The 25,876-nt window shown below is 40.8% G+C and overlaps 1 protein-coding gene across 2 annotated transcripts in view; it reads left to right on the plus strand.

The window, feature by feature from the left end:
* Positions 1 to 25,876, plus strand: part of PAPPA2 (pappalysin 2) — a 269,518-nt gene that overhangs the window by 78,281 nt on the left and 165,361 nt on the right. For both annotated transcript variants that reach the window (XM_042925583.1, XM_042925584.1), the window contains exon 3: positions 21,047 to 21,192. In XM_042925583.1, the coding sequence (XP_042781517.1) occupies positions 21,047 to 21,192 (146 nt within the window). The remainder of the gene's footprint in view (positions 1 to 21,046; positions 21,193 to 25,876) is intronic.

Below are 25,876 nucleotides of genomic sequence, written 5' to 3' on the forward strand. Positions count from 1 at the left end.
GCCATATTCTGAATGTGATCACTCAGCCAACAAATGATCCTCAGATGGCTTCAAAGCATTAATGTGCATGGCAGGAGAGGGAGAGAAGTTGAAGTGAGAAAATGCGCTCTCTAGATAAAATATTGGACCTGTCCATCTAGAAAAGGCAGCCGAATAGAGTGGCTGAAAAGGTGTATCTTTCTGAGCCTCAACTCTCAGAGGAGAGGAGGTGGTGAGGGACAAGCCCAGACTGGGGAGTGGATAAGGGAGCGAAGGGGGGCCATCTCTGTGCATGTGTACAGAATTCTCTTTCCGCAGCCACCACAATGCTTGCAACTTTCAGATGGGCAACTGCAATCGTTGCAATGGTCTGGCAACTATCTGGAACCAAAGTTTACACATGATAATGCAAAAAAAAAAAAACCAAAACCCAAAGAAAAATTCTCTCATCAGAAGCCTCTTCATTGGGGGCATGTATACTGAACATCCTTCTGGAGTGTGTGGGCTTATGAGAATGTATCAAGCAAGAAGGTCAAATTTGAATCCCTCTGTCTCTTGAGGCATGATGATTCTTGGTTGCAGAGCGATGCAGCTTCTAGGGAAGTTTTGGGTACCATCAGAGGGGCCCGGAAAGCTTTGGTGCATTTGGAACTTCCTATTCTGTACCCCGTTACAACCAATAAAACTTGCCCTGGAGTCTATGAATGATGGAATATTTTTTAGATGCTTGTTTTATTAGTTAGCTGCCCTTTGCACTTGATTGTTTCATGAAAAGGAGTCAAATATGATACAGAAATGGCTGTTTTCTGCATTACAATGTGTATATCCCACATTGAAATTTTTTTTAATTCCTTTCAGGGACTCAATATTGAGAAATATTTCAGCTATCATTAGAAGCAATACTGTACCATAGCTAGGGAAAGCTCTGGAATCAGAGGGATCTTTGATGAAGTTTCAGTTTTCCACCAGTCCCCAGCATAATGCCATCAGTGCTATGCTGGAGGAACACAGAGTATGCTAAGGTAGTAGCTAGGCTGGGAACCAACCAGGTACTACCTTAGTTGGGATGGATACCAGGGAAACCTTCCCAGAAAAAGTAATATCTGTACTAATTTTTGATAATGGGTAGTTATTAGCAAAAAAATATGCAGAAAAAGAGCATTCTAGGCAGAAGAAATATTTGTGCAATTTCATGAAACCGAGAACATAGCACAAGTGTAGAGCTATGAGTACTTTGGGAATTTGGAAAAACAATGTTAAGAGAAATAATGGCCAGAGATGAAGGTAGACAGGTAGCAAGGGGCCAGATCATGAAGGGCTTTGAAAATATATTAAGGCATTTGAATTTTGTCTTAGGCACACTGGATACCACTGGGATGTTTTGAGCAGGGGAATGGCTCTCAGATTTCCATACGGAAAATGGAAGAAGATGGGGGAAGACTGGAGATTAGCCAGCCAGTAAAGATTTTACTCATAAAACCACAAGAGAAACTATGTTGGCTTAAAGCAATGATGGAGTGGACAGTGGATGGGAGAGATTAGAACTTACTGGACTTGATGATTGATTGGATGTGAATTTGGAGAAGAGTTTAGGATAACTCCCTTCTTGGGTTCTGTGTTGGATACAGAGTAATGGTGAGACTTGTGTCCATGATTGGGAAATGCAAGAGTGGAAATTAAAAGGGAAGATGAGTTGAGTTTTAGACTTGTTGAGTGTGGGGTCTCTGAGGGACATTTAGGGGTGAGGTTCATTAGACAATTTTATATATTTACCTGGAGCTGAGGAGACAAATTTAAACTAGATACATTTTGGAGTTATCACTGCAGAAAGAGCTGCAGGAGTGAATGTGTTCACCCTAGGAGGATATGGAGAGTGAGAAGTGAGAAAGCACAGGATGGGCCCAGGGAAAACAGTGCCTAGCAGAGAGGGAGAGAAAGAAGGATCCATGAGAGAATGAGAAGGAGGGTCCATAGAGTATGAGGTAATCTAGGTGAGTGTTGACTTACCAAAGGCAAGTGAAGAGGAAATCTCAAGAAGAAAGTGGTCAGTGATGTCACATGCCTCAGAGAGGTCAGGGAAGTAAGGAAAGAAAGATGTCTACTGGATAGAGCAACTGGGAGGTTATTGGCAACCTTGCAGAGGATAGTTTTACAGAGAATGTTGAGGATGAAAGCAGAACATCTTTAAGTCCAATTTATAATGAACAGAATTTATTACTATATAATATTTAGAAATTCCACATCTAGGAAAGAATCATCAACTTTGAAATTATCAGTAACAACAGAAGATCCTCTTTTTCCTTCTTAGTTACTTCCAAGTCGGAATTATAACTAATTGGATTTGGAAGAAGGTGAGCATGGGAGTGTTTGTTTATAAACCCCATCTAACTAATCCCCCTATATCTGCCTAGTAAATGGTTTCCTGTTCCCTGTTCTTCCACAATGAGTATTTTGCCCATTCTAAGTCTTCTCAACTTTCTGGACCCATCACTTCACCTTCTCCTTTATTAGGAAGGCGGCATAAACTAGAGAAGTGGTCCCTCAATGTAATGCCACCAACCCTCAAAACCATTTGCATTGTTTGTCCTGTCCCTCGTCCTCTTCTGTTGCACAGGCATAGGTTCCTCTTGTCTTTGAGGAGGTTCCCAAGGAGGGGTGCCTCTGACAGGAGTTTCGGTATTTGTGATTTACAGAGGGTTTCTTTCAGCATAAAGGGGTGAGGGAAACAGGATAGGGCCGGGCAAGGGGCTGAGCAAGCATGTGGTCTCAGCTAGAGTCTGACCTCAGCCCAGTCTCACAGCGAGCTCTGGAACATGCACTGCACCATGGATTTGGACCCACCTTGGGGCAGAGATCCAGCTTTTTGCACTCTTCTGTCAATCAGCCATTGTCTGGGAGCTGCACCTGGGAGGAGGCAGTTCTGCCTTGACTAAGGGGAGTTCTCTTAGCAGCCAACACTCACAGCAGCTACAGGGTGGCGGTACCTGCTTGGGTGGGGTGCCAACGGTATCCCCCACACTCCTGTGTGAGGTAGATCTCTCCTGTTGGGTTCTGCATTTAATTCTAACTATTTCTGTCTCTCTTTTCCCTTTTTTTCTCTCCTTACTGGCATCTTCATTTTATTTATTTATTTTTTTTATTTTTTTTATTTTTTATTTTTTTATTTATTTTTGGGACAGAGAGAGACACAGCATGAGCGGGGGAGGGGCAGAGAGAGAGGGAGACACAGAATCGGAAACAGGCTCCAGGCTCCGAGCCATCAGCCCAGAGCCTGACGCGGGGCTCGAACTCACGGACTCAGGGACCGCAAGATCGTGACCTGGCTGAAGTCGGACGCTTAACCGACTGCGCCACCCAGGCGCCCCGCATCTTCATTTTAATAACGCTCAGTTTCCTGTCACAGAAACTTCCAGGCCTCCTCTACATCTTCTCATCTTTCTTCACTGCCACGATTCTTATCTGTGCCTGTTAACTGTTCTTCCTCAAGACCCACTCCCTCCCCAACCTGTGGAAGCCTGGTTTCCGCTTCTACTATTTTTCTGAAACTGCTTTTGTCAAAGTTACCAACCTTCTTTTCGTTTCTACTCCTGACGGAAACTTTTCTGTTCTTCTCTTTCTTACTTCAGTCCCCAGGAACATTTGGATTGATCGCCTCCTTTGGCTTTGGAGATCGTGGCTCTCCCGAATTTCTTCCTGCCACTTCGTCTCTTCTTTTCAGACCTCCTTGCCAATTTCTGTTCCTCTTCCTATTCCTTAAAGTTACTGTTCCTTAGGTTTTGATTTTATGTCTTCTTTGGTCACTCTGTACCCCTCTTCATGGGCCAGATTGAGCCTTTTGAGAACCTCAGAAAAGATCATCCCTTGACCATCCTGTCATATATAATTCAAAAGTAAATATTTATATTTTTAAACAAAGCAAAATTAATATTGTCTCTGTCTGGACTTTCCGATTGCACATTTCCATATATGGTTTTGAAAATGAACTCTCTCTCTCTCTCTCTCTCCCTCCCTCCCTCCCTCCCTCTCTCTCTCTCTCCCTCCCTCCCTCTCTCTCTCTCTCTCTCTCTCTCCCTCCCTCCCTCTCTCTCTCTCTCTCCCTCCCTCTCTCTCTCTCTCTCTCTCTCCTGGTTCCCTAAACACATGTTGTGTTGTTGAGCATACCTATTAGGAAGTCAATAATGTACCACCTCATTCATTGCATACATTTCATTATCATCTATGTGTTAATTCTTTCTGAATTCATATACTGCTCAGATCTAAAGCACCATATACACTTGTCTAATAAGCATCTCTAATTTTTAAAAAAAAATTTTTTTTTTCAACGTTTTTTATTTTATTTTTGGGACAGAGAGAGACAGAGCATGAACGGGGGAGGGTCAGAGAGAGAGGGAGACACAGAATCGGAAACAGGCTCCAGGCTCCGAGCCATCAGCCCAGAGCCTGACGCGGGGCTCGAACTCACGGACCGTGAGATCGTGACCTGGCTGAAGTCGGACGCTTAACCGACTGCGCCACCCAGGCGCCCCAAGCATCTCTAATTTGATTATCACAGATGACTTCAAACTCCAACCCAGACTTGTTCCACCTCCTATTTCCGAATGCTCTTCAGTGAGCTGTACTACCCAGTTCCTTAATTTGAAAACCCAGAAATCATATCGGTCTCTTCCTGTTCGTCACCCTATCTTATCCAATTGATCACCAATTTCTGTGGACTCTACGCCTAAATATCTCTCAAACCCATCCACAGCCTTCCAAGAGGCTTCTCTGCCTCCAGTTTTGCATTCTTTGAATCCATTCTCCATGCTTCCCTGCTTTAAAGAACTCTAAACTTCTTAACTATGATTTGCAAGAACTCTCAGGGTCTTACTCAGAGTAAGGCTGCTGTTACTCTGTTCAGCATCAATCTTTCCACTTCTCTCCAACTCTCATGAACACTCTCTTCCCCAGGCCGTGGCACCTTGTATCAATGGCTGCCTCTTCCTCTTAGGCCACTCCCTGACCAGGATAACGCCTTCTTGTCTGCCAGGACTTGCATAATGAATGTCAATTCTGAGAAGACTTACCTAGTGCCTTAGATCTTGGTCAGCTGCTTCTGTCTGTGGACTGTCACGACACATTGACTTTCTTTTAAGAAGATCTGTTGAGTCACAGTGCGATGGCCCATTTCCTTGTTATCTCCGCTACCAGACCACAAACTCCTTGAGTTCGGGAGTGTTATCTGGGTTGTTCAGCCTTGTACCCCAGTTGTTCAGCACTGGTTTAGCAGGTATTCAGTACAGACTGTCTGAACTAACGAATGTGTTGTCCTGCCTTCTGAAGTCAAGGTGTAAAGGATTTGCAGTCATCATAGTCCTGTTATTATAGGATTATTCACCTTCCCCACCATGCAGTAGAACAGAAAGTTAAGAGTTTGGTTTGGTGCATGTGTATCGTCAGAAAGAACTGACTTCTGTAGTGTTGGTGTGTGTGTGGCATATTACGTAAAGAATGCTTTGCCCAAAAATAGGATTTGAAGAAAAGCTTTTACAATGTTCTAAAGCTACGGAAGAAGGAGCTTTAGGAAAAGAGAAAAGAGAAACACAAAGGAAGGGCAGGAAAAAGAAGTAACAAACAGAAAGGGAGGCAAACCATAGGAGATTAAATACAGAGAGCCGACTGAGGGTCAGTGGGGGTGAGGGTTGAAGGGGTGGGGAAAATGGGTGATGGGCATTGAGGAGGGCACTTGTTGAGATGAGCACCGGGTATTGTATGTAAGGGATGAATCATGGGAATCTACTCCCAAAGCCAAGACTACACTGTATACAATGTATGTTAGCTAACTTGACAATAAATTATTTAAAAAAAAAAAACAAAAAACACAAAGGAATGACTAAAATATCGGATGATTTCATGGATTTTTACCATTAGTTGAAACATATTATGTCCACTCTGGTTACCCACAAGGACCGCTCCTCCTGGGAAACGCTTCCTATTTTTAAACCCAGTGTAATGCCTGTGGAATTACACTGCCCATTCCTACCCAGACCCAGAGAGTTTATTGTTATGCACTGTATTTGCCAAGAACCTGCTCTGTCTTTAGTCACCAGCAAAGAGTTGTCAAAGAGAGCATATTTTTGTCTTTGGGCATATTTTTGTCTCTTGCTCTCTGTCAGAGGCGGCAGGTCCTATATGTTACTCTTTGAAGTTTGGCTCTTTCAGAAGTCTCTAGACCACTATGGGAGGCGGCAGTATTGGCAGATTTGTGAGGGAGGAAGAATAGAGTGTTCTCTGGTTCGACTTCCAGTTACAGTCCATGTCTACCACTGATATATTCAACTTATATTAAATGAGCACCTGAGGGGCGCCTGGGTGGCTCAGTCGGTTAAGCGTCTGACTTCGGCTCAGGTCATGATCCTATGGTTCATGGGTTTGAGCCCCGTGTCAGGTTCTGTGCTGACAGCTCAGGGCCTGGAGCCTGCTTCGGATTCTGTGTCTCCTTCTCTCTCTGCTTCTCCTCCACTTGTGCTTTGTCTCTCTCTCTCTCTCTCTCTCTCTCAAAAATGAATAAACATTAAAAAAATGAGCACTTGATAATATGCAAGATGATATACTAAGTTGCTCTTACACTGAGAAAGACATAGTACTCAACTTCTGGGAACTTTGTCCAGATACTAAAATAACGAATGCTCTATAATATTGAAATAAAGAAGTATCTGTTTTATAAATGCTAATTTTTTCTTAACAGAACTATAACTATATAAATATACCAAATTGTCAATGTTTTAAAATGTTTTATTGTTGAATTAATAGTACATTGTTCAGAATCCCACTAGTTCCTTCCCCATCCTTAGACTAAACTGCACCCAGGCAATGACTTTTGGAAATCTCATGTAAACTTTACAACCCCATCTCAACATGTGCTAAGGAAATGTGCACTTATTTAATATTGTATTTAATAAAACATTACTTATTAAAAGTTAAAGCTCTATTATATATACTTACATACATTTGTATATATACATATATAACACACCAATACAGAATATATACATATATGTATGTGTGTGTATATGGGTGTGTTTGTGTTATATGTGTGTGTATATATATATATATATATATATATATATATATATATATATGTCTGTATACAGAATAATACAAAGAAGAGAAAATTAGTTTATAGCTCATTACTTGTTTCATTTCCTTCCAGATATCTAGATTGACATGCATATGGTTTTAAATAAATGGAATTATATTACACTTACCATTGCACTGCCTGCTTCTTCAATCAGTACTATATTGGGGTCACTTTTCTGTTTTAATAAATAAAGATCTAGTTTATTTTTTTAATTAAAATTTTTTATGTTTATTTTTGACAGAGACAGAGAGAGAGAGAGAGAGAGAGAGCGAGAGCGAGTGGGGGGAGGGGCAGAGAGAGAGAGGGAGGCAAAGAATCCAAAGCAGCCTCCAGGCTCTGAGCTGTCAGCACAGAGCCCGACGCGGGGCTCAAACTCACGAACTATGAGATCATGACCTGAACCGAAGTTGGATGCCCAACAGACTGAGCCACCCAGGTGCCCCAGATCTAGTTTATTTTTAATGACTTCGTGGTATGAATGTTATATACATTATGTACTTTTAATTTATCTTGTCAGATCCATGGTAATGGAAATTTACATTATCTATATTTTATTGTACTCTTGTTTGCTATTACACTCTTCTATTAGCATAACATATGCTGTTATACTGTCGTGTTATTACACTTTTTAATGTTGCTATTCTACTGTTATTGTTCATGCATATTTGAAACTCATACAAGTTAAGTATATCAAGTTGGGTTTCTACTGTTGGGAAACACTGCCAAAGCAGGCTTACGTATTGTTATTGTGCATTGTAGACTAGACTGAATAAGGTAGAGGCTCGGATTTCATGGCTCATTTCTGGCCGGGGTAATCAGACTGGACTTTACAGAAGTGAGCTAGAAAAGGGGACTTGGATGTTAGTTACAGTTTTGATAATTGTATATGTAAGGGGAGAACAGCATAAGCAACACAGGGAGGAAAAGAAGAAAAATCAGAAGCAGGTGTGTCATCAACGATAAATCAGTTTAGCTCAGTCAATGGCATAGTGGTGCTGGTGCAAGCCTGGAGGGTAGACTGGAGTCAGATTATGGGGCTTTGCGTGGCAACTGAAAGGATTTTAGACTGTTGTGTAGGCCACAGAGAACCAAGAGTAAGCAGGGAGACACCAGCTTTGATGTTGTGCAGGGTGGGCTGGAGTGGAGTGGAGATTAGAGAGGAAAAATAGGAAGACATTTTAGTCCATGGCGAATACAGTAAAAAGGATCTATTCCATCCAGATAGTGACAGTGGCAAGGGAATGCAGCAAATAGTAGAATTATTATAGCATGAATAGAAGAGAAAATTAAATTAGACTGGGTCGTCTGGGGCAGGTGGGAGAATAAAATCGGGTAGACGACCTGTAGATTTGCATTGTTGAGGGCTGTGTGAGTTTCCTTGAACTGCCATTGCAAAGTATCCTACACTGGGTGGCTTGAACAGCAGAAATGTATCCTCTCGCGTAGTTCTGGAGGCTGGAGGTCTGAGATCAAAGTGTTAACAGGTGGATTCCTTCTAAGGGCTGTGAGGGAGAATCTATTCCAGATCTATCTTCCAGCTTCTGGTAGTCTCAGGTGTTCCTTGGCTTATAAGCTTCATTAAAAAAAAAAAAAAAAAAACTTCATTTTCCCTGTCTCTTCACACTGTCTTCCCTCTATGTCCAGCTTTCTGCTTTTTAAAAAATATAATTTATTGTCAAATTCGCTTCCATACAACAGATAGTGCTCTTCCCAACAAGTGCCCTCCTCGATGCCCATCACCCACTTTCCCCTCTCCCCCACCCCCCATCAGCCCTGTTTGTTCTCTGTATTCAAGAGTCTTCTTATGGTTTGCCTCCCTCCCTCTCTCTCTGTTTGTAATTCCCCCCCCTACCCTTCCCCCATGGTCTTCTGTAAAGTTTCTCAAGTCCCACATATGAGTGAAAACATATGATATCTGTCTTTCTCTGACTTATTTCACTTAGCATAATACCCTCCAGTTCCATCCACATTGCTGCAAATGGCATGATTTTATTCTTTCTCATTGCCAAGTAGTAGTCCACTGTATATATAAACCACATCTTCTTTATCCATTCATCAGTTGATGGACATTTAGGCTCTTTCCACAATTTGGCTATTGTTGAAAGTGCTGGGATTTCTGCCTTTTATAAGGACACAATGATATTGGATTAGGGCTCACCCTAATGTTTTCATCTTAATTTGGTCATCTGCAAGGACCATATTTCCCAATACAGTCACCTTCACAGGTAGTGGAGATTAGGATTCAACATCTTTTGGGGGGGGACACATTTTAGCCCACAACAAGGGCTATCCTGGTAGAAATATTTAAAAAAGTGTGAGAATCGAAAAGAGGGAGCTATAGATGTAGAAATCAGTTGTATTAAGATAATCATTGAGGAGCGTCTGGGTGGCTCAGTCAGTTAAGCATTGGACTCTTGATTTCAGCTCAGGTCATGATCTCATGGTCGTGAGATCGAGCCCCACGTGGGGCTCTGTGCTGGGCATGGAGCCTGTTTAAGATACTTTCTCTCCCTCTGCCTCTCCCCTGCTTGCTTGTTCTCCCTCTGTCTCAAAAAAAAAAAATAATAATAATCACTGAAACAATGAGAATGTGTTAGATCTTCAACATTGTGACAATTCAGAGTTGTAAGGGATAGTTTGATTTTGTATCCTATTTGATATAAGACTTATCTCTTCAATATCTCTGCAGAGTTATCCTTTAGCTTTAGCTTGGATATTTCTAGTAATAGGGAATTCATTCCGTAACAACTAAAATGTATTTTTTTTAATATATTGAGGCAAAATATACCTCCTCATAATTTTACCCACTGGCTCTAATCCTTTCCACTGCTATACAGAGCACAGTCCTTACATGTCATTGAACTGCAAACCTTTAACCAGTTTTCAGGCTGCCCTCTCACCCCTGCCTCTTAAATTAAATAATGCCCCATTTCTTCTGCCATTCTTCACATGGCATTGTTGTCAGATCTCCCTCTTCTGGACATGTCTAAGGTTCCAACGTCCTTAGAGGAGGATCGACTAACCAAGCACAGGTCTGTTTATGGCAGTGCAGTCTTTGTGGCCAGCATGGAATCCTAGGGGTCTGTACATTTTCCCCCAGGGAGTGATGGAATGTTGTAGGCAACTGAAATCCATAGGCATTTTTTCCCTATTAATTGGTGCCAAACCCAGAGTTTTGCTATAGTTTAGCAATCATGTTCTCTTTTTGTGTTTAAAGTTTATTTATTTATTTTGAGAGAGAGAGAGAGAGAACACACATGAGCAGGGGAGGGGCAAAGAGAGAGAGACGGAGAGAGAGAGAGAGAGAGAGAGAGAGAGAGAGAGAACACACATGAGCAGGGGAGGGGCAAAGAGAGAGAGAGGGAGAGAGAGAGAATCCCAAGCAGGCTCTGCACTGTCAGCGCAGAGTCCAATGTGGGGCTCGAACTTCTCAACCATGAGCCATGACCTGAGCCGAAATCAAGAGTCAGACGTTTAACTGACTGAGCCACTGAGACGCCCCCTCTTTTTGTGTTTAAATTTGGCTTTTGCATTCCAAGCTTTTGCATTTTACCTTTGAGTTTACCCCTATAATTACTACTTTTTGAGATCTCTTTGAATCTTTATTCTGCCACCCAACATATGATCTCTCTTCAATTAATGTCATTTGTAAACTTACAAACTTGCATTGTATGAAGTTTTGCAAGATGTTGATTATATAACCCAATGAAATAGGGACAAATACAGATACCGAGGCCAAGATATTGGACTGCCTTCAGACAGTCCCTAACTTTGATGCAAGTTGTTATGAATGTGTAATAGTGCACATTTCTCTACCCTCTCTATAAAGATCTCATGAACGATGTGTCACATATCCTGTTAAATCAAGGTACATTTCTCCAAGGAATCACCTATGCTGGCAAGTCCAACAAAATACCCAAAGCAACAACAAAAGAAATGTGATTACCTTTGCATGATTTTTTTTTTCTAAGTGAGCCTATAGTAGTGCCCATAATCACTTTTTTCTTACCTTAGTAGTAACAATTTGCCTATTTAATAACACATTGGAAATATTTCCGGGAGTTGACCCTGAGCTCGCTGATCTGTAATTTCCAAATCTCTCCTTCTACTTCTAATGGAACTTGAAATACTTTTCAGTCTTCAGCTGTCTTGCACCTCTCTGTTACCCACAAAGGCTCATTGTTGTGTAAGTATCCAAACATGTCTTTTGGAGATTTTAGGGTATAAGTCTTATGATTCCAGAGGCCAGTTCATTCAAAAACTATTCTTACACTATTTCTTCCATCAATTAGGACTTCTAGTTGTTGTTGTTGTTGTTGTTTTTCGGTCATGTATATATTTGGCTTGACTATATCTTTCCTGACTTTTCTACTTGAGGACTAAAATCAAATTTGAAAACACAGCTGGAATATCATCTCTGAATCAGTCAGTATTTAGATGCAAAACACACAAAGCATGGTTGCCATTTTAATGAAAAAGGCTTCAATACAGGAATTTTGTTGCTCACAAAGTTTTTGCAAGGGCTGGCGTAGTAGGATGTAGGTTGGGCATCCAGGGATCTCCCAGAGCAGCACTGAAGAACTGGTCTGCAAGTGGAGCCAGTTCTTGGGAAGGTGGGGAGTCCTGAGGTCCCCGTGCAACTGCTGGCTTCCAGAACACACTGTATGGCTGCTGTCAGGAGGTCAGGAAGCCACCTCTGTGCCACCATTGCAGTGACGCTGTGCCTGCCAGAGCCACACCAGGAACAGGTGTTTGCCCCACACCCTAACGCTGGTGGCTGGGCACTAGAATGCTGTCAGCCAGCCACAGATGCAGGCAGAGAAAGAAAAAGCAGTCGGAAGTGAGCTCTTCACCTCACTGCCATCTTCCAACAAGAGCACAGCCGCTAGGCGGACTCTAAATCATATCCGGATCCTTACGTACAAGAGAGGTGGGAAAATGTGCCATCCAACTCTTCTGTCCTCCGGAGCAGGAACACACTAGAAGGAGGGTAGAATAATGTGCGCAAACCAATTCACGATGTCGGACACCAAGTTGACCATGCCTTATTAATGTATGGTTCTCCCAGCCGATTTTTCACTCCGTTTTCTGTTCTTGCATGTAGTTTTTTTTTGTTTGTTTGTTTTTTAATTTTTATCCCGGTATAGCTAACATACAGTGTTATGTTAGTTCCAGGTGTACAATATAGCGATTCAATAATTCTGTACGTTACTCAGTGCTCCTCATGACAAGTGTAATTTTGCGGGCACTGCCATTATAGTGTCTTTCACCCTGTATGACAATTATTTGTTCACATGGTTGTGTTCCTCATTAGACTGAGTTTCTTGAAAACAAGAGTTGTGTATTACGTATTTTTTTTTATTGCCAAGGCCCAACACAGTGACTCACAGATGCTGGGGAAACCAATTTAAGAATAGAAGAAAGGATGTGTGCTTTGGAGTCAGAGGAGCTTGGGTTTAAAACTTGCCTCCAACACTTACAAGCTGTGTGGTTTGGGGCAAGTGACGTGAATTCTGTAAACTTGAGTTTCTTATATGTAAAGCAAAATAAATACACTAAACTCCTAGGATTGTTGGGAGCTTTACATGAGAAAATATATAGGAAGCATCCGTCATATAGTTGGGACTCAGTTAATTTTGAGCATTGTTATTATTAGGGCAAATAAATGGTTGCCAGGTTAATGAATCATTGAATAGATTTCCACTTTCACAGTTATTTGTCTTGGCAACAAGGCAGACTTTGAAGAGCTCAGCTTTTTCTCCCCTTCTGTGTCATTATACTCTCTATTTTGCTTATTATTCTGAAAAATGGAAATTTAAAAATTTATCATTCTTTGCATTTTTTCCCATTTTTTTGCTGGTCCTGAGCTTTATCTTCTTTTGACCTCTCTCTTCCTCTTTTTTTTTTCTTTTTAACAGTTTTATGCTATTCCTCTTTCTAAAATCGATGTGTTATTTTAAAATTTTAGGTGAGCAGATAGTCCCTTCACAGAACCTGGTTCTATTTGATGCTTTGTGTCTCCTTTTGCCTTTATTGGGGCAATCTAGAATTAAGTGCATTTTCGCGGTTTCTCCTTCCAAAGGGCCATGTTCCCCTTGAGCATCCTGGGCCAAAGAATCATTCCTCACTTTTGGAAATCTGTTTCCCTAAAGTTTCGAGGCTGTTGTTAACCAGCCTCACCTGTGGCAAAAAGTAAAATGTAGTTTCTTTCATTGAAGGAACACATCCACTTCATGTAACCAGATAGTTCTTCCCTCCTAGTAAGAATTACAGCCAAACTATCATATCCCTTTGTTGTTTCCTGAACTTTTTGAGAGAGATCATCAGGAAGTAGGGAGAAGTATTTATCAGACATGCTGCCGTTGTTATTAGCAAAGTCAGCCTTTTGGCAGAGATAGTGGCATCTGAAATTCTGGGTCATTACTATATTTTTATTTTGTGTCAGTTTTGGCACCTGTTTGGGGAGGAATCAAAACTATCCATTGCCCGACAAGGCCAGCTACAATTTGTGCCTAGAAAAGATTCATTGTGATTTCATTTTCACTAAAAGCTTTTCATTGTGGGTTTACTTCAGGTTTTAGATTTAAGTTGTGTTTGCTTTTTTTTTTTTCTTTTTTTTGCACTGTGGTGTCATCTCCATTTCATTTTAATTTTTTTCTTGTAAGAAAGGTACATCCCTCCTGAGACATAACCCATAATTAGTTCCCCATCACATCTTTCTTTCAAGTAGGTATTCACGCACAACACAGAGCTCAATGTGGGCTTGAATTCACTACCCTGAGATCAAGATCTGAGCTGAGATGCTCAACTGACCGAGCCACCCAGGCGCCCCATCAAGTTTTGGGGATGATACTTGCTTTCTTCTATTAACGATGTTTGAGCTTTGTTGCTAGCTATGTAGTCGTCTGAGCGTGTAGGCACTGCTATCACCGATGATAAGGTTTGTTGAATGATTATGTGTGGTTTTATAGATGTTATTCCATTTTTCCTCTCAATAATTATATACAGTAGATACTTCATTATTCTCATTTTATGGATGAGGAAACTGAGGCGTAGTGATGGTAGGTGCCTTGCCAGGGCCACGTGGCCAATGAGTGAAAGAGCTGGGGACTCAAAACCAAGTCATTCTGGCTTGAGAGCCCGTGCTCCTCAGGATAGTGACACACTGACCTCCTCGGACCATTGGTCTGATCATTTTCTCTTGATTCTACTGAGTACCTCCTCCATCACACTCTTCCTTTCCCTTATCTGACCTAACAAGCTCTCTGGGTATTTTCGTGCTCATCTTCCAAATAAGTTTCATGGTGTGGCTCCCTTGATAAGGTAGGCAAGCTGATCACCAAGAACTGGAACCACCGCAACTCAGATAACCCAGAATAATCTTCTCATCTTAAACCCTTTTAATCACTTCTGCAAAGCCCTTTTTGCCATGTAAGGTAACATATCCCTAGGCTCCAAGGATTAGAGTGTGGCCATTTGGGAACATTATTCTGCCTGCCACAGAAGATACTGCGACCCTGGACTTCAAACCCTTTTGATCTCTAGTTACTTCTTTTATTTCAGCCTCAAGGTCTTACAACACTTAAATGTTTCTTTAAAAATTTTTTTTAATGTTTATTTTTGAGAGAGAGAGAGAGAGAGAGAGAGAGAGAATGCAAGCAGGGGAGGGGCAGAGAAGAGAGAGAGGGAGACAAAGAATCTGAAGCAGGCTTCAGCCTCTGAGCTGTCAGCACAGAGCCCAAGGCGGGGCCCGAACTTATGAACTGTGAGATCATGACCTGAGCCAAAATCAGCAACTGAGCTACCCAGGTGCCCCAACTCTTCAATGTGTCTAAATAATAGTTCCATTTTTCTTCTAGTAGTATTACTCATTCCCATATGAATTAGCAAAAGTGAGTTAATGTTTTGGGTGTAATAAGTATTGTCAGGTGTTTCATATTTGAATCTGAAGAAAAAATATATTCCCAGTTGATGATGTCCTAATATATCTAGCCTCTTTTATGGCATTCAGAGGAGAAACAATAATCATGGTGTCTTTTTCCTTGGGCCTCGTTAGCAGGTGACTGATTATATTGAGGAGAGTAAACTGGAGGGGAGGGAGGAGTGAGAGAGGAATCCTAGGTTTTCTAGTTGTGTCACAGAGAGGGTAATAAGAGTAGCACCAATTCAGAGACAGACACTGGAGAAGTAGGAGTGGAAAAAAAAAGACCGAGTTCAGTGTCAGAGACAAATGTAGTCACTTGGCCCTGTGGGCATGAATGAGGTCATGCTACTATTAACAATCAAATTACATTAGTTCAATATATAACCAAAATCTTACCCTCAGACAACGTTCCCTTTCTGTAGTATTTCTGGGAGTCTCCAGAAGGGTGTGCCTTAAATACTCATGGCCACCAGTTTCTGCGGTTCTCCTGCTGTTTGCCATTGAACTCTGGCAATGGTATGTACCTTGCCTGCTGACACTCAGCGTTTCCAGCTGATGCTCTTGCCCTCACTGTTTCTCTAGGGAAAAGCTGGCCTCCTGAGAGAGCTGGCTTCCAGTGCAACCCAAGGTTGTAAAACTCTCAAGTGCTAGAATGGTGCTGACATCCCTTAATTCTTTCCAGAAATGGAGAGAGTGTCCCTTATCCTCAACTGGTGCTTCATTTTGTTATTAGGCCTGAAAGCATTGCTTGTGTATCCTGGGTTGCACTGATTTTATGAAACGACTGCTGTTTGTTTTTTCCTGAGGAGCTCAAAATCCAGTCTATAAAATTAGGTAGGGGACAAAATGCCATTGTGGTCCTTCCCTTGTCCTAGCCTTTTTGTCTTTCTGTGGCCACAGACATATACTTCCTCTGTGTTTAGCCAAACAACCCTTCCTGCATATCTGTCCATGGAAAAGATGTCCATAGATTCATTGGTCAGATCACTATTTATTTCAGATTTACTGAGCTTCACTGTATCTGAATTCTTTTGTGCTCAGGTAGAACCATCCATCACATTGACATTTTGACCTCAAGATGTCTGTATATGGTCTAGGTGGAGATGTCCTGCTTTAAAACAGAAGCAAGAATCTAATCTATAGTCATCTCTCTCTCTCTCTCTCTCTCTCTCTCTCTCTTTCTCCCTCTCTGAGAGTTACCCAAGCACTGATGATGCTTTCAAGTTCAGATGTAGAAGAGTTTCCACTAGTGAACAAGGAGCATGACAAAAGAATGTACCCGAACAGGACCACTGGACCCTGGGGAATAACTTTTAAGGATTAGAAGGGGGAAAGAGGAGCCCTTTTGAGAGTGGTCTCAAAAGCAAGAATACAGCCAGAAAAGAACATTGCAAAAAAAAGCAAAGGAGGTAGAGAACTTTAAGAAGCAGGAAGTAAGTAAATATAAAGATACAGCAAAGGATTCCCATAAGAAGGTGACTGAACTTTTCTCATTTTGTGGGAAGGGACAGTTCTGAGGTCACTGACAACTTTAACAAAAGCAGTTTTGATAAAACGGTGCCAATGAAAGCCAGGTTACAATGGGATTAGGGGGTACATGGGAAAAAGCCATGGGAGATTGGGAAATTATTCTTTCAAGAAGTTTGAATTGGAAAAGGAGAAGGAAAAAGAGAGGGTGTTAGCTATTATTTGCTCAGAAACCTCATCCTGTGGGACCAGAGGTAAGGGAATAAAAATAGGTAAGAAAGGGTGTGTGTGTGTGTGTGTGTGTGTGTGTGTGTGAGTGAGTGTGTTAGCGTTCATGAATGGCTTCAATTTTACAATTGAAGAAGGAGGCATGATCATTTACTAAGAGTCAGGGGATTAAGAGATTGAAGTTGGTGGGAGAGAAGGAACAAAAGAAGAATCGTGATCTCCAATCATTCCTGGAGAGGAAGTGACCATAAACAAGTCTAAGTAGAGACAAGTAGAATTAAAGATCTACAGGAGACCAGGAATAAAAAACCACTCTGAGTAAAGGTGACCGTGAGAATGAGGTGGGAGGGGGGGCAACTGGAGGTAAGGAAGTAAAAAAGAAGGCTGTTTTCAGTGATGTTTCACATAGATGTTGAAATTTCTCAGGTTACGATAGGAGGTGGGGAAGGAGAAGGCTTTGGGCGAGATGCTGAAACCCTCGATGTGTATGGACTAACCAGAAGGTGGGAAGAGAAGAAGAGTATAAAGTGTATGGTGATGTAGTAGAGTCCCATGCACCTAAGGGCAGGGGGAATTTGAGAGAAGGAGAAAACTGTTTTTAGAGTTGCACTGGGCACTGGGAGAACACTAGTTGGTACTCTGTGGACTGATAAGCCCCGTGGTGCGGGCACAATGAAAGGGTTGGGGAAGCAGGCCAAAGGTGATGTTGACCAAGAGGGAGAAGCATGGTTGGCAAAGTGCACGGGAGATGAGGTGGCAGACCCTTCTGCACACACTGGGTAGAGAACCATCGTGTACGGTAACGACAGCAAGGTTTTGATCTAACCAACCGAAAATACTCCAACTTTGGCACCGTTGTTGCCATGACACTGATTGGCTGAAGGGCCTTGGGAGCACCCGGTTTTGTTGTCACGGAGGCTGCTGTTCACCTGTAGAAGGACCTTCCTCTGGAGAGGGCTTGCTCTGGCTGTGGGAGATCTCGGGGCACACGTGCATCATTTATGTCTTATTTTTCAATGTGCCAATTTTTGATGGCCAGTTCAGTGTCCTTCAGACAGCCTGTGATCTTTTTCTTCTTTCTGCCTTCATTCTTGAAATTATTTCTGTTAGTCTACAAAGGAATCAGTTATTCAACTATTAAGCTAGAGCACAGATAGGCATGCTTTATATTCTTTCACTTCTCCTTAGAAACTAAGCAAAAGTTGGGGTTGCATGTACTCTCAAGACACTGGAGTGTGGCTGGGAGTCAGCAGTCGAGGAGCCACGGCATGGATCCAAATGGATCCAAAGGAATGCACTAAGTCTGGAGGACAAAGAAATACAGGTCTGGATAGCAGGCAATGGTTAATCCCAAACCAGCAGGTCGCTGTCATAAAATGGTGAGGCGGGTATGCATTCTTCCAGGGGCCATGTCAGAAATAACAGACTTGAGCAGTGGGCAGAACAACTTGATATGTGTGCCTCAAGCAGAGCTTGTTTCTGAGACAATTTTTATAAACATCAAAACGCAATTTCACTTTGGTTGGTCTGAGACCTCAGAGAGAATTTTATGGTGAGTACCTCAGTCCAGGGTATGGGGAATATGAGCAAAGGGAGATCCTGGCAGAAATTAAGCAGATTAATTCAGTTCATCTCCCTTTCCATACACAGTCTGGTCAGTTCAAAAAGCTTATGCTTTTTCTGACATTTATGTATATTTTTTGACCTTTCTTTGAATAAATTATTTTGCATATCAAGTCTCTCTCTGAACACATCATTTCTAAAGCAAGATGTTACGCTCTGAATTTAAGAGTAATGTCCATTTTTCCATATCCTAGGTTTAAGCCAGGCTCTGGTCACATCAGTAAGTTGTTTATCTTTATTAGCTCTAAGTTCTGAAAAGGTGTACATGTTATTATAGGCAAGGCATCCTACATGCAAAGCAGACACACTGATAGCTACAGCTTTACTCTTTATAGATTAAGCAATAATCTAGAAAAAATACCTTTGTTTCCAACAAAATAAGATTATCTTCTACCAGTTCATTTAATGACTATTTCCAACCGTCTCTAGCTTTTTAAAATGTATTCCCCCCCCCCCCCCTTCTATGTGCTGATTTCCATCTACACATATCTCTGTGGAGTGCAAGAGTCAGGGCAACCACACCCAGTTTGCCACCAGCATGACATAAACACTCTCATCTGGAAGAGTAATTTATGGCTTGAGAGAGGATTGGGCAAAAAGAACAAGGGAGATGAGTAGAACCGGCTAATGAGGCTGGTGGAGGAGGAGGCCTCTTGGAGTGTGCTCAAGGGAAATGAGTGCCACTGCTGGGTTGAGGGAGGACAGAAGGATGGCAGCCAAGGCTGGTTAATGGCAGACAGAGAAGCCAGTAACACACAGATAGCCCAAGTAAACCATGCCAGGAGCAGGGGGATTTGGGGAAAGCGAGGGAGGAGAAAAGAGAAAAAAAAAACCTGTCAAGTTACCAACTCCCAATTTTAATGGGGACTCTGAAATAGAAACAGAGAAAGGGTGTGACTTGTCTTTTTTGGTACCTTGAGCTGTGTGTAGGCTCAGTCTCTGATTCTTTCTAACCTTATTTCCTTCCCTTCCCTTCCCTTCCCTTCCCTTCCCTTCCCTTCCCTTCCCTTCCCTTCCCTTCCCTTCCCTTCTCTCTCCGCATTCATGCTCTCTCTGCTCCTTTCTTCTGGCGCTGCTTCCCCATGTTGAAGAATTGTTTGATGTCATCATAGCTCCAAACCATCAATTTGTCAATACAGGAAATTGTCATTATTTTTCATAAAGGAGAAAGGGAAAGAGAATGTGACTAATATCCAGGGAAAAGCAGGCGACAGTCCAAAAAACATTGTGTCTCCAGGAAAGCAGCAGAAGGAATATCCCTCTGATCACATGTGACATCACCTCATGGAATTTGGATGATTTCTTGGGGCTTAGAACTATTTTTCCAAGATATTATAAGTCAATATGAAAAAGTATTTTTTAAATCTGTTTTCTCCCAAGTATCTGTGGTTCGAAAGCAAACTCTTTTTTGTTTCTTAACTCTTATTCCCCTTTTTTTGGTTCTGTTCCAAAGAACACAGAAACAATCTTCTTTGGGATCTCTATTTCTTGGGTACTCCCTGCCAGTATATCCTACATGTGGATTAAATAGATTGCATCAACAGTGTGGTTGGGAGGCAGAACAAGCAAGAGAAGAAGGGTCACGCTGTCCTAACATGAGCTTCTGGATTTCAGCTGGTCTAGCAGAATGGCAGCAATGAAGCATGATCTGTGAAGGAAATTTCCAACTAATGTTGAGGGAGCTGTCTGCCCAGTTCAAGCTGTGATAGGGACATTCCCCTTTTTGAGTGGCAGACCATGATCACTACAGGAAGCATCCAGTGGATCCAAAGGGCCACTGAGCTCTGCTTTAGTTGCTTGTTCTTAAAATAGCTCTTCAGTGAGACTGTTGAGTGAGTCTGTTTGCTTATGGTAAGTTTAAAGTTTCACTGATGCGAGGAAGATGAAGGTCTTTGGCTATGTATGAGCTCGTAAAGGGACAGCATGCTTGTTTCCCTTTTTTATGGGCCGTACAGCATGTGTTTTTAGTAGACCTTTAATTCTGTGCATAAGTGCAAACATGATATTGCCTAGTGCTTTGAAGGCCACCAGAAAAGATACTTGTTAGGTAGCATAAGGTAGTCGGAGTTGGAGTCTTGTCTACAGATTAAGGGACTAGAAAGAAAAATACATACACAATTAACATTCTTTGCAGTTACTTTATGATATCTTTTCCTACCCATAACTCATCTTTTCTTTTTTCTCTTTTTACTTTATGTTTCCTAGTCACCATTATGTTTTTTTTTAAAAAAATAAGGCCCAAAGTCACCATATACTGAAACAGAGATTCAATTGGTCCTCTGATCATAGTAACATTCATGCAGTGTGGCAGAAGGAACCAGGAACTGAGAGTTGGAACTTCACCATGGCCTGGGGTTAATCCTCTGGGCAAATAATTAAGACTATCATTAGATTTATCTTGAAAAAATAACCTAGATGTAGAGTGGGAATGGAGTATGACATCAAACACCGAATATTCATATAAATAATATAGTGCTAAAAATACCGTGCTAATAATAAAATAACTCCACGTTATTTATCGTGGAGTAAATCTGCCAAATGTGTGTTAGTGCCTTTTTTGTGATCTTTATGACAGCCTGGTCTCTGCCCCTCTGCCCCTCCAGAGGGCAATGCTGGCTGGGAGTGTCAGAGTCTGATTCGGTCTGGCTCTGCTGTTTTCTATGTACTGATCCTCGGCATGACGTGCTCTCCTCTTGTGTGCTGTCCAGGGCATACATGAGTGTGAAGGAGCTGAAGGAGGCACTGCAGCTCAACAGTACTCACTTCCTCAATGTCTACTTTGCCAGCTCCGTGCGGGAAGACCTTGCAGGCGCTGCCACCTGGCCTTGGGACAAGGAAGCCATCAGTCACCTGGGTAAGTGAAGACCAGATATGGCAGAAAACTTAAGGGGGCCCCAAGGGACTATGCGAAGGGAGTTTGAGGCAAAAAGAAATAAAGAGAAAAATACATTCACTCCGTGAATTCGCTGCCTTGGGCTGAGGATGGCTTTTGGGAGAAACTGTCAAAATGTTTAACACAGATAAGAAAGAGGTATTAGAGCAAACAGTGGCAAATACTCAGGATGTTCTAGACAAATATATGATCTCTAGGTAAATAAGTTGCTGATGTGTAATAAGATCCGTTTTACATCTTGGAGAGCCTCAAGGGGGAAATTAGCAAAGAAGTTGGCTGGACTGTAAAACCTGGTTTGCAGTCATCACTGTGCAGAAAGGCTGGCGTGCTGTGCGTATGGGTCCTCGGGATCCACGGATCCAGGATCGGGGGGCCTGAGGATATCCTGGGAAATTCAGGCTGGTGGGACTTGCCTGCTTACCTAGGAAAAGGGTGACACCTTAACACTCGAACCTCTGCATTCTTAAGAAATATAATTCCTGTTACAATGTGTTATCATTGTTATGAAGGAAAGCTTACTGATCAGTCAATAAGTCATTAAATCAGTTAATGTGGATAAAAAGGAATTACACAATAAAATTTATATGTAGAGTCTTGAGTGGGATTCTACCAAAATTTATTTTAAAACTGCATTACCATAACTGGGAGGCATCTTTCATGTTGGAAAGAGAATGACTGTAGAGACTAGAAACCATTTTATAAATGACTTGAAATAGGTTATGTGAAGTTAATCTTCTTAGTAATCATTTATGAGGCAGAGAGAAATAAATTGAAGGAAGATCACATAATGCTGTAGATGTGAAATCCATGTATGATTGGGTCCTTGTGAAGTAGAGTCCAAAACAGGTTGAACTGATAATTAAAGAAAATATGAGCAAGTTGTCAAAGGACAGCTAGTATTGTGGATTGGGGAAGGTGGAAGACGAGAAGTAGGTTAGCAATAGCTGAAAAAATATTGTTTGCTGCTCAGGGGGAAACCAGAACGTGAAGATCTCTGGAGTGAATCAGGTCAACATCTAGAAGGGGTACATATCTCAAGCAAAGGAGGAGACAATAAAAAATTAAACATGGGGTGGTCCAAACTGAATGCTGTGTTAGTATGCTGGGTTTCATTGACTCTGTGGTATCCGATACAGTTTTAGGGCTCTGCAATCCTTGTACCACTAAATTTTATATTTGCAGCTCAGGGTACATGAGAAATCAGAAACTTGTGGGGTTAGTGCTTTCTAGATGAAAGCAAATGTGTCATTCTAGCCTTCATGGTAGGCTAGAGGGTCATATTCCAATAATGCATTTAATAATAGTGAGTTCAGAGGAACACACAACACTGCAAAAAAGTATCCCCAAGTTAGTGCACACCTGATTTGCCAATGTTTAACATTTTTGGTGTATATGTGAGAGGGTCCTGACGGCAAGGTTTACCTGGCAGTAGTTTTCATGATTCCCAGATCTATCATTGGGAACTGAATCTATGTGTTTAAAAACCTTTAGAAGTGATCTGTCTGGCCATTATGGAGACAAGTCTTGGACTCCTGATAAGAATCACTGGGCTGGGAGCAGACCACCGAATGTTTTCTAACTTTATTGGAGCTGAGCCATTGACAAGATTCATTTAACTATAAAAATGGATAAAATTAAAAAAAAAGTTATTTGAAGACATCAGCCAACAGCCAAGACAACAAGGAGGCCCAATCCCAGTGAGAAGAAAATGCATTAAAGTGAGATCTGTATGTAACTCAGTTGTTTTTTTCCATTCAGGGAAATTGCCAAATTCTCAGTGAAAGGAATAGAGGCAGAGCAGAGAGCAGCTAGAGCCTGATGAAATCTCACTACTGGGGAGACAAAAATTGGAGGTCAGGCCTTCTAAGTCATCCGAGACTCCCATAGAAATAGAAATCCCATCCAAGTACTAACCAGGCCCGACCCTGCTTAGCTTCCGAGATCAGACAAGATCAGGCGCGTTCAGGGTGGTATGGCCGTAGACGAAATAGAAATCCCAAAAAAGAGCCTGATGTTCTGCTCAGAATTTTCTTTTAAAATATCTGCTAACTACTAACCCACGCATTCTTAGGGCTAGTGGCCAAGAAAACAAATATAAAATAACTTCTAAGAGATTAAAAAACCAAACAATGGTTTCAGGAGTCTCATAGTAGAGGGGAGAAAAAAATTGGTGCTGAGGCCCTCCCTGTCAAGGAGGAGGGGCCCTGAGAGACAGAAAGGGCCCATATAATACAAAGCTTAAAATCCAGCCTGGAACACTCTTAAATCTCTGCGTGAAAGAAAGTCATTTGCTTATATTTAAATGCCTAGCAAAAGAAAATTGAATATACTCTAGAGGAAGACAGCATCATGAAGAGCTTCTACAAGTTGTTATGCACAGTATCCAGCAATCAATAAAAAATTATCAGTTATGCCAAGAGACAGGACCAAATGATGGTAAATAAGCAATCATTAATAAATACAGACTCACAGATTACCCAAATACTGGAGTTATTGGATATTGGCTTTAAGATAATTATATTAATATGTTAAAAATGTATTTAAAAAGGAGAGTATATTCAGAGAACTGGAATGAATAATAATGAATTAAATGGAAATTTTAGAACAAAGGTATAGATTGAAATTAGGAAATTAATAGGTTTGTGAGTAAGGGAGAGAATAAAAGAACTAAAAGATTGTAGAAAACATTCATACTGAAGCTCAGGGAGAAAAAGTCTTGGAAAAATATAGAAAATAACTTGAGACATGTGAGACCTGATGGAAATTTTCTAATGTAAATTGGAGATCTGGAAGAAAAAGAAAGCTATCGGGTCAAAAAAATACCAAGGAGATAATGGCTGAGACTTTTGTAAAGTGACAGAAGATATCAAACCACAGATTCAAAATGTTTTACAAACCCCAAGAAGGATGAAATAGAGAGAAAATAACAACTAGATCCATTATAGCAAAAGTACTTACCAACCAAAAACAGAGCAAAAACCCCCAGAAGTAGCTAGAGAAAAAAGGTACATTACTTTAAAAGGAGAAACAGTGACATTCATATGCTGACTTTTCAACAGAAACTATGGGGGTCATCAGAGAGCAGATATAATTTCTTAGGTGCTAAAAGAAAATAACTGTCAACTTAGAATACTGTATTCAGCAAAAATATCTTTTAAAATGAAGAAAAATTTAAAATATAGTCAGATAGATAAAAACTGAGATGATTTGATATCAGCAGTAAAATAATACTGGAGAAAACTATGCAAGCAGAAAGAAAATGACCCCAGATGGGAAGTAGAGACATATAAAATGGAATGAATGATATTAGAAAGGATACAAATATTAAAGGTAATAATAAAAATGTGTTTTTGGTTTAAAATATGGGTAGAATCAAAAGATAACAACAACCACACAAAAGACAGAAAATAAATGAAGTTAAAGAACTTAAGGTGCTTTCCTTGCCTGTATCTAGAAAAATACTGATTTTAGTAATTTTAGATAGTAATAAGTAAAAAATGCATGTTGTTACCTTTAGGGTGACCATTAAAAGACAAATAATCTTTTACAAGTTAAACCAGCAAGCCATGAATTGACCCAGAAAAGGCAACAAAAGGAGAGAAAATAGGAATAAGTAACAGAACAAATAGAAACAAAAAGTAAGATATTGATTAAGACCTAATGTATTAGTAATGTTGAATGCAAATGGAAAAAACATATCATTTTTTTAAATAAGATGTCCCATGAAATGTTTTGAGATACCCATATGTTTTAATTTTTTAAAAATTTATTGAGCGAGAGAGAGAGGGAGAGAGAGGAAGCACGAGTGGGGGAGGGGCAGAGGGAGAGGGAGTCTCTTAAGCAGCCTCCATGCTCAGTGTGGAGCCGACGTGGGACTCGATCTCACGACCATGAGATCACGACCTGAGCAGAAATCAAGAGTAATATGCTCAACCGACTGAGCCACCCAGGCCCCTGTAAACAATACCACTTTAAAGTCAAAAAATTGTCAGATTGAAAACAAAACCCAACCATGTGGTGCTTGTAAGAGACATTTCTTAAACATGAGAACACAAAAAGACTGAAAGTATAAGGATGAGAATATATGTATAATGAAGATACTAGTCCAAAGAAAGTCAGTATAGCTTTCTTATATCAGATAAAGTAAACTTTAAGGTAGTACATATTACCAGAGATAAGTAGGAATACTTTATAATGACGAAAAAGTAAATTCAATTAGAAAATATAACTGTGATAAATTTGTACATCCAATAACATGCCCAAAAATATGTAAAGCAAAATTTGACAAAAAGAAAAAGAAAATAGACAAATCCAAGATCATAGTTGGTGTTTTAAAAACAATTTTCTCAGAAAATAGTAAATAAATATTTAGTAGAGGTCTAGAATATTTGAAAAATGATAAATAAATGACTTAGTTAACAAAATTAGGAAAGTGTATTTAAACAGTGAAGAATATACGTGGTTCTCATGTGTCATGGAAAATTTACCAAGGGCCAAAAAGTAAACTACAGAGAATTGCCATCAGGAAGTCTTTGCTATCTCATATCACTGGAAAGAAGCTAGAAGTCAATAACAAAAAAAAAAACCAACAAAAAACTAGAAAGTCTCCAAATATTTGGAAACTATGTAATAAACTTCTAATTGC

Source organism: Panthera leo, chromosome F3 (genome assembly GCF_018350215.1).
Source record: "Panthera leo isolate Ple1 chromosome F3, P.leo_Ple1_pat1.1, whole genome shotgun sequence".
Taxonomy (NCBI): domain Eukaryota; kingdom Metazoa; phylum Chordata; class Mammalia; order Carnivora; family Felidae; genus Panthera; species Panthera leo.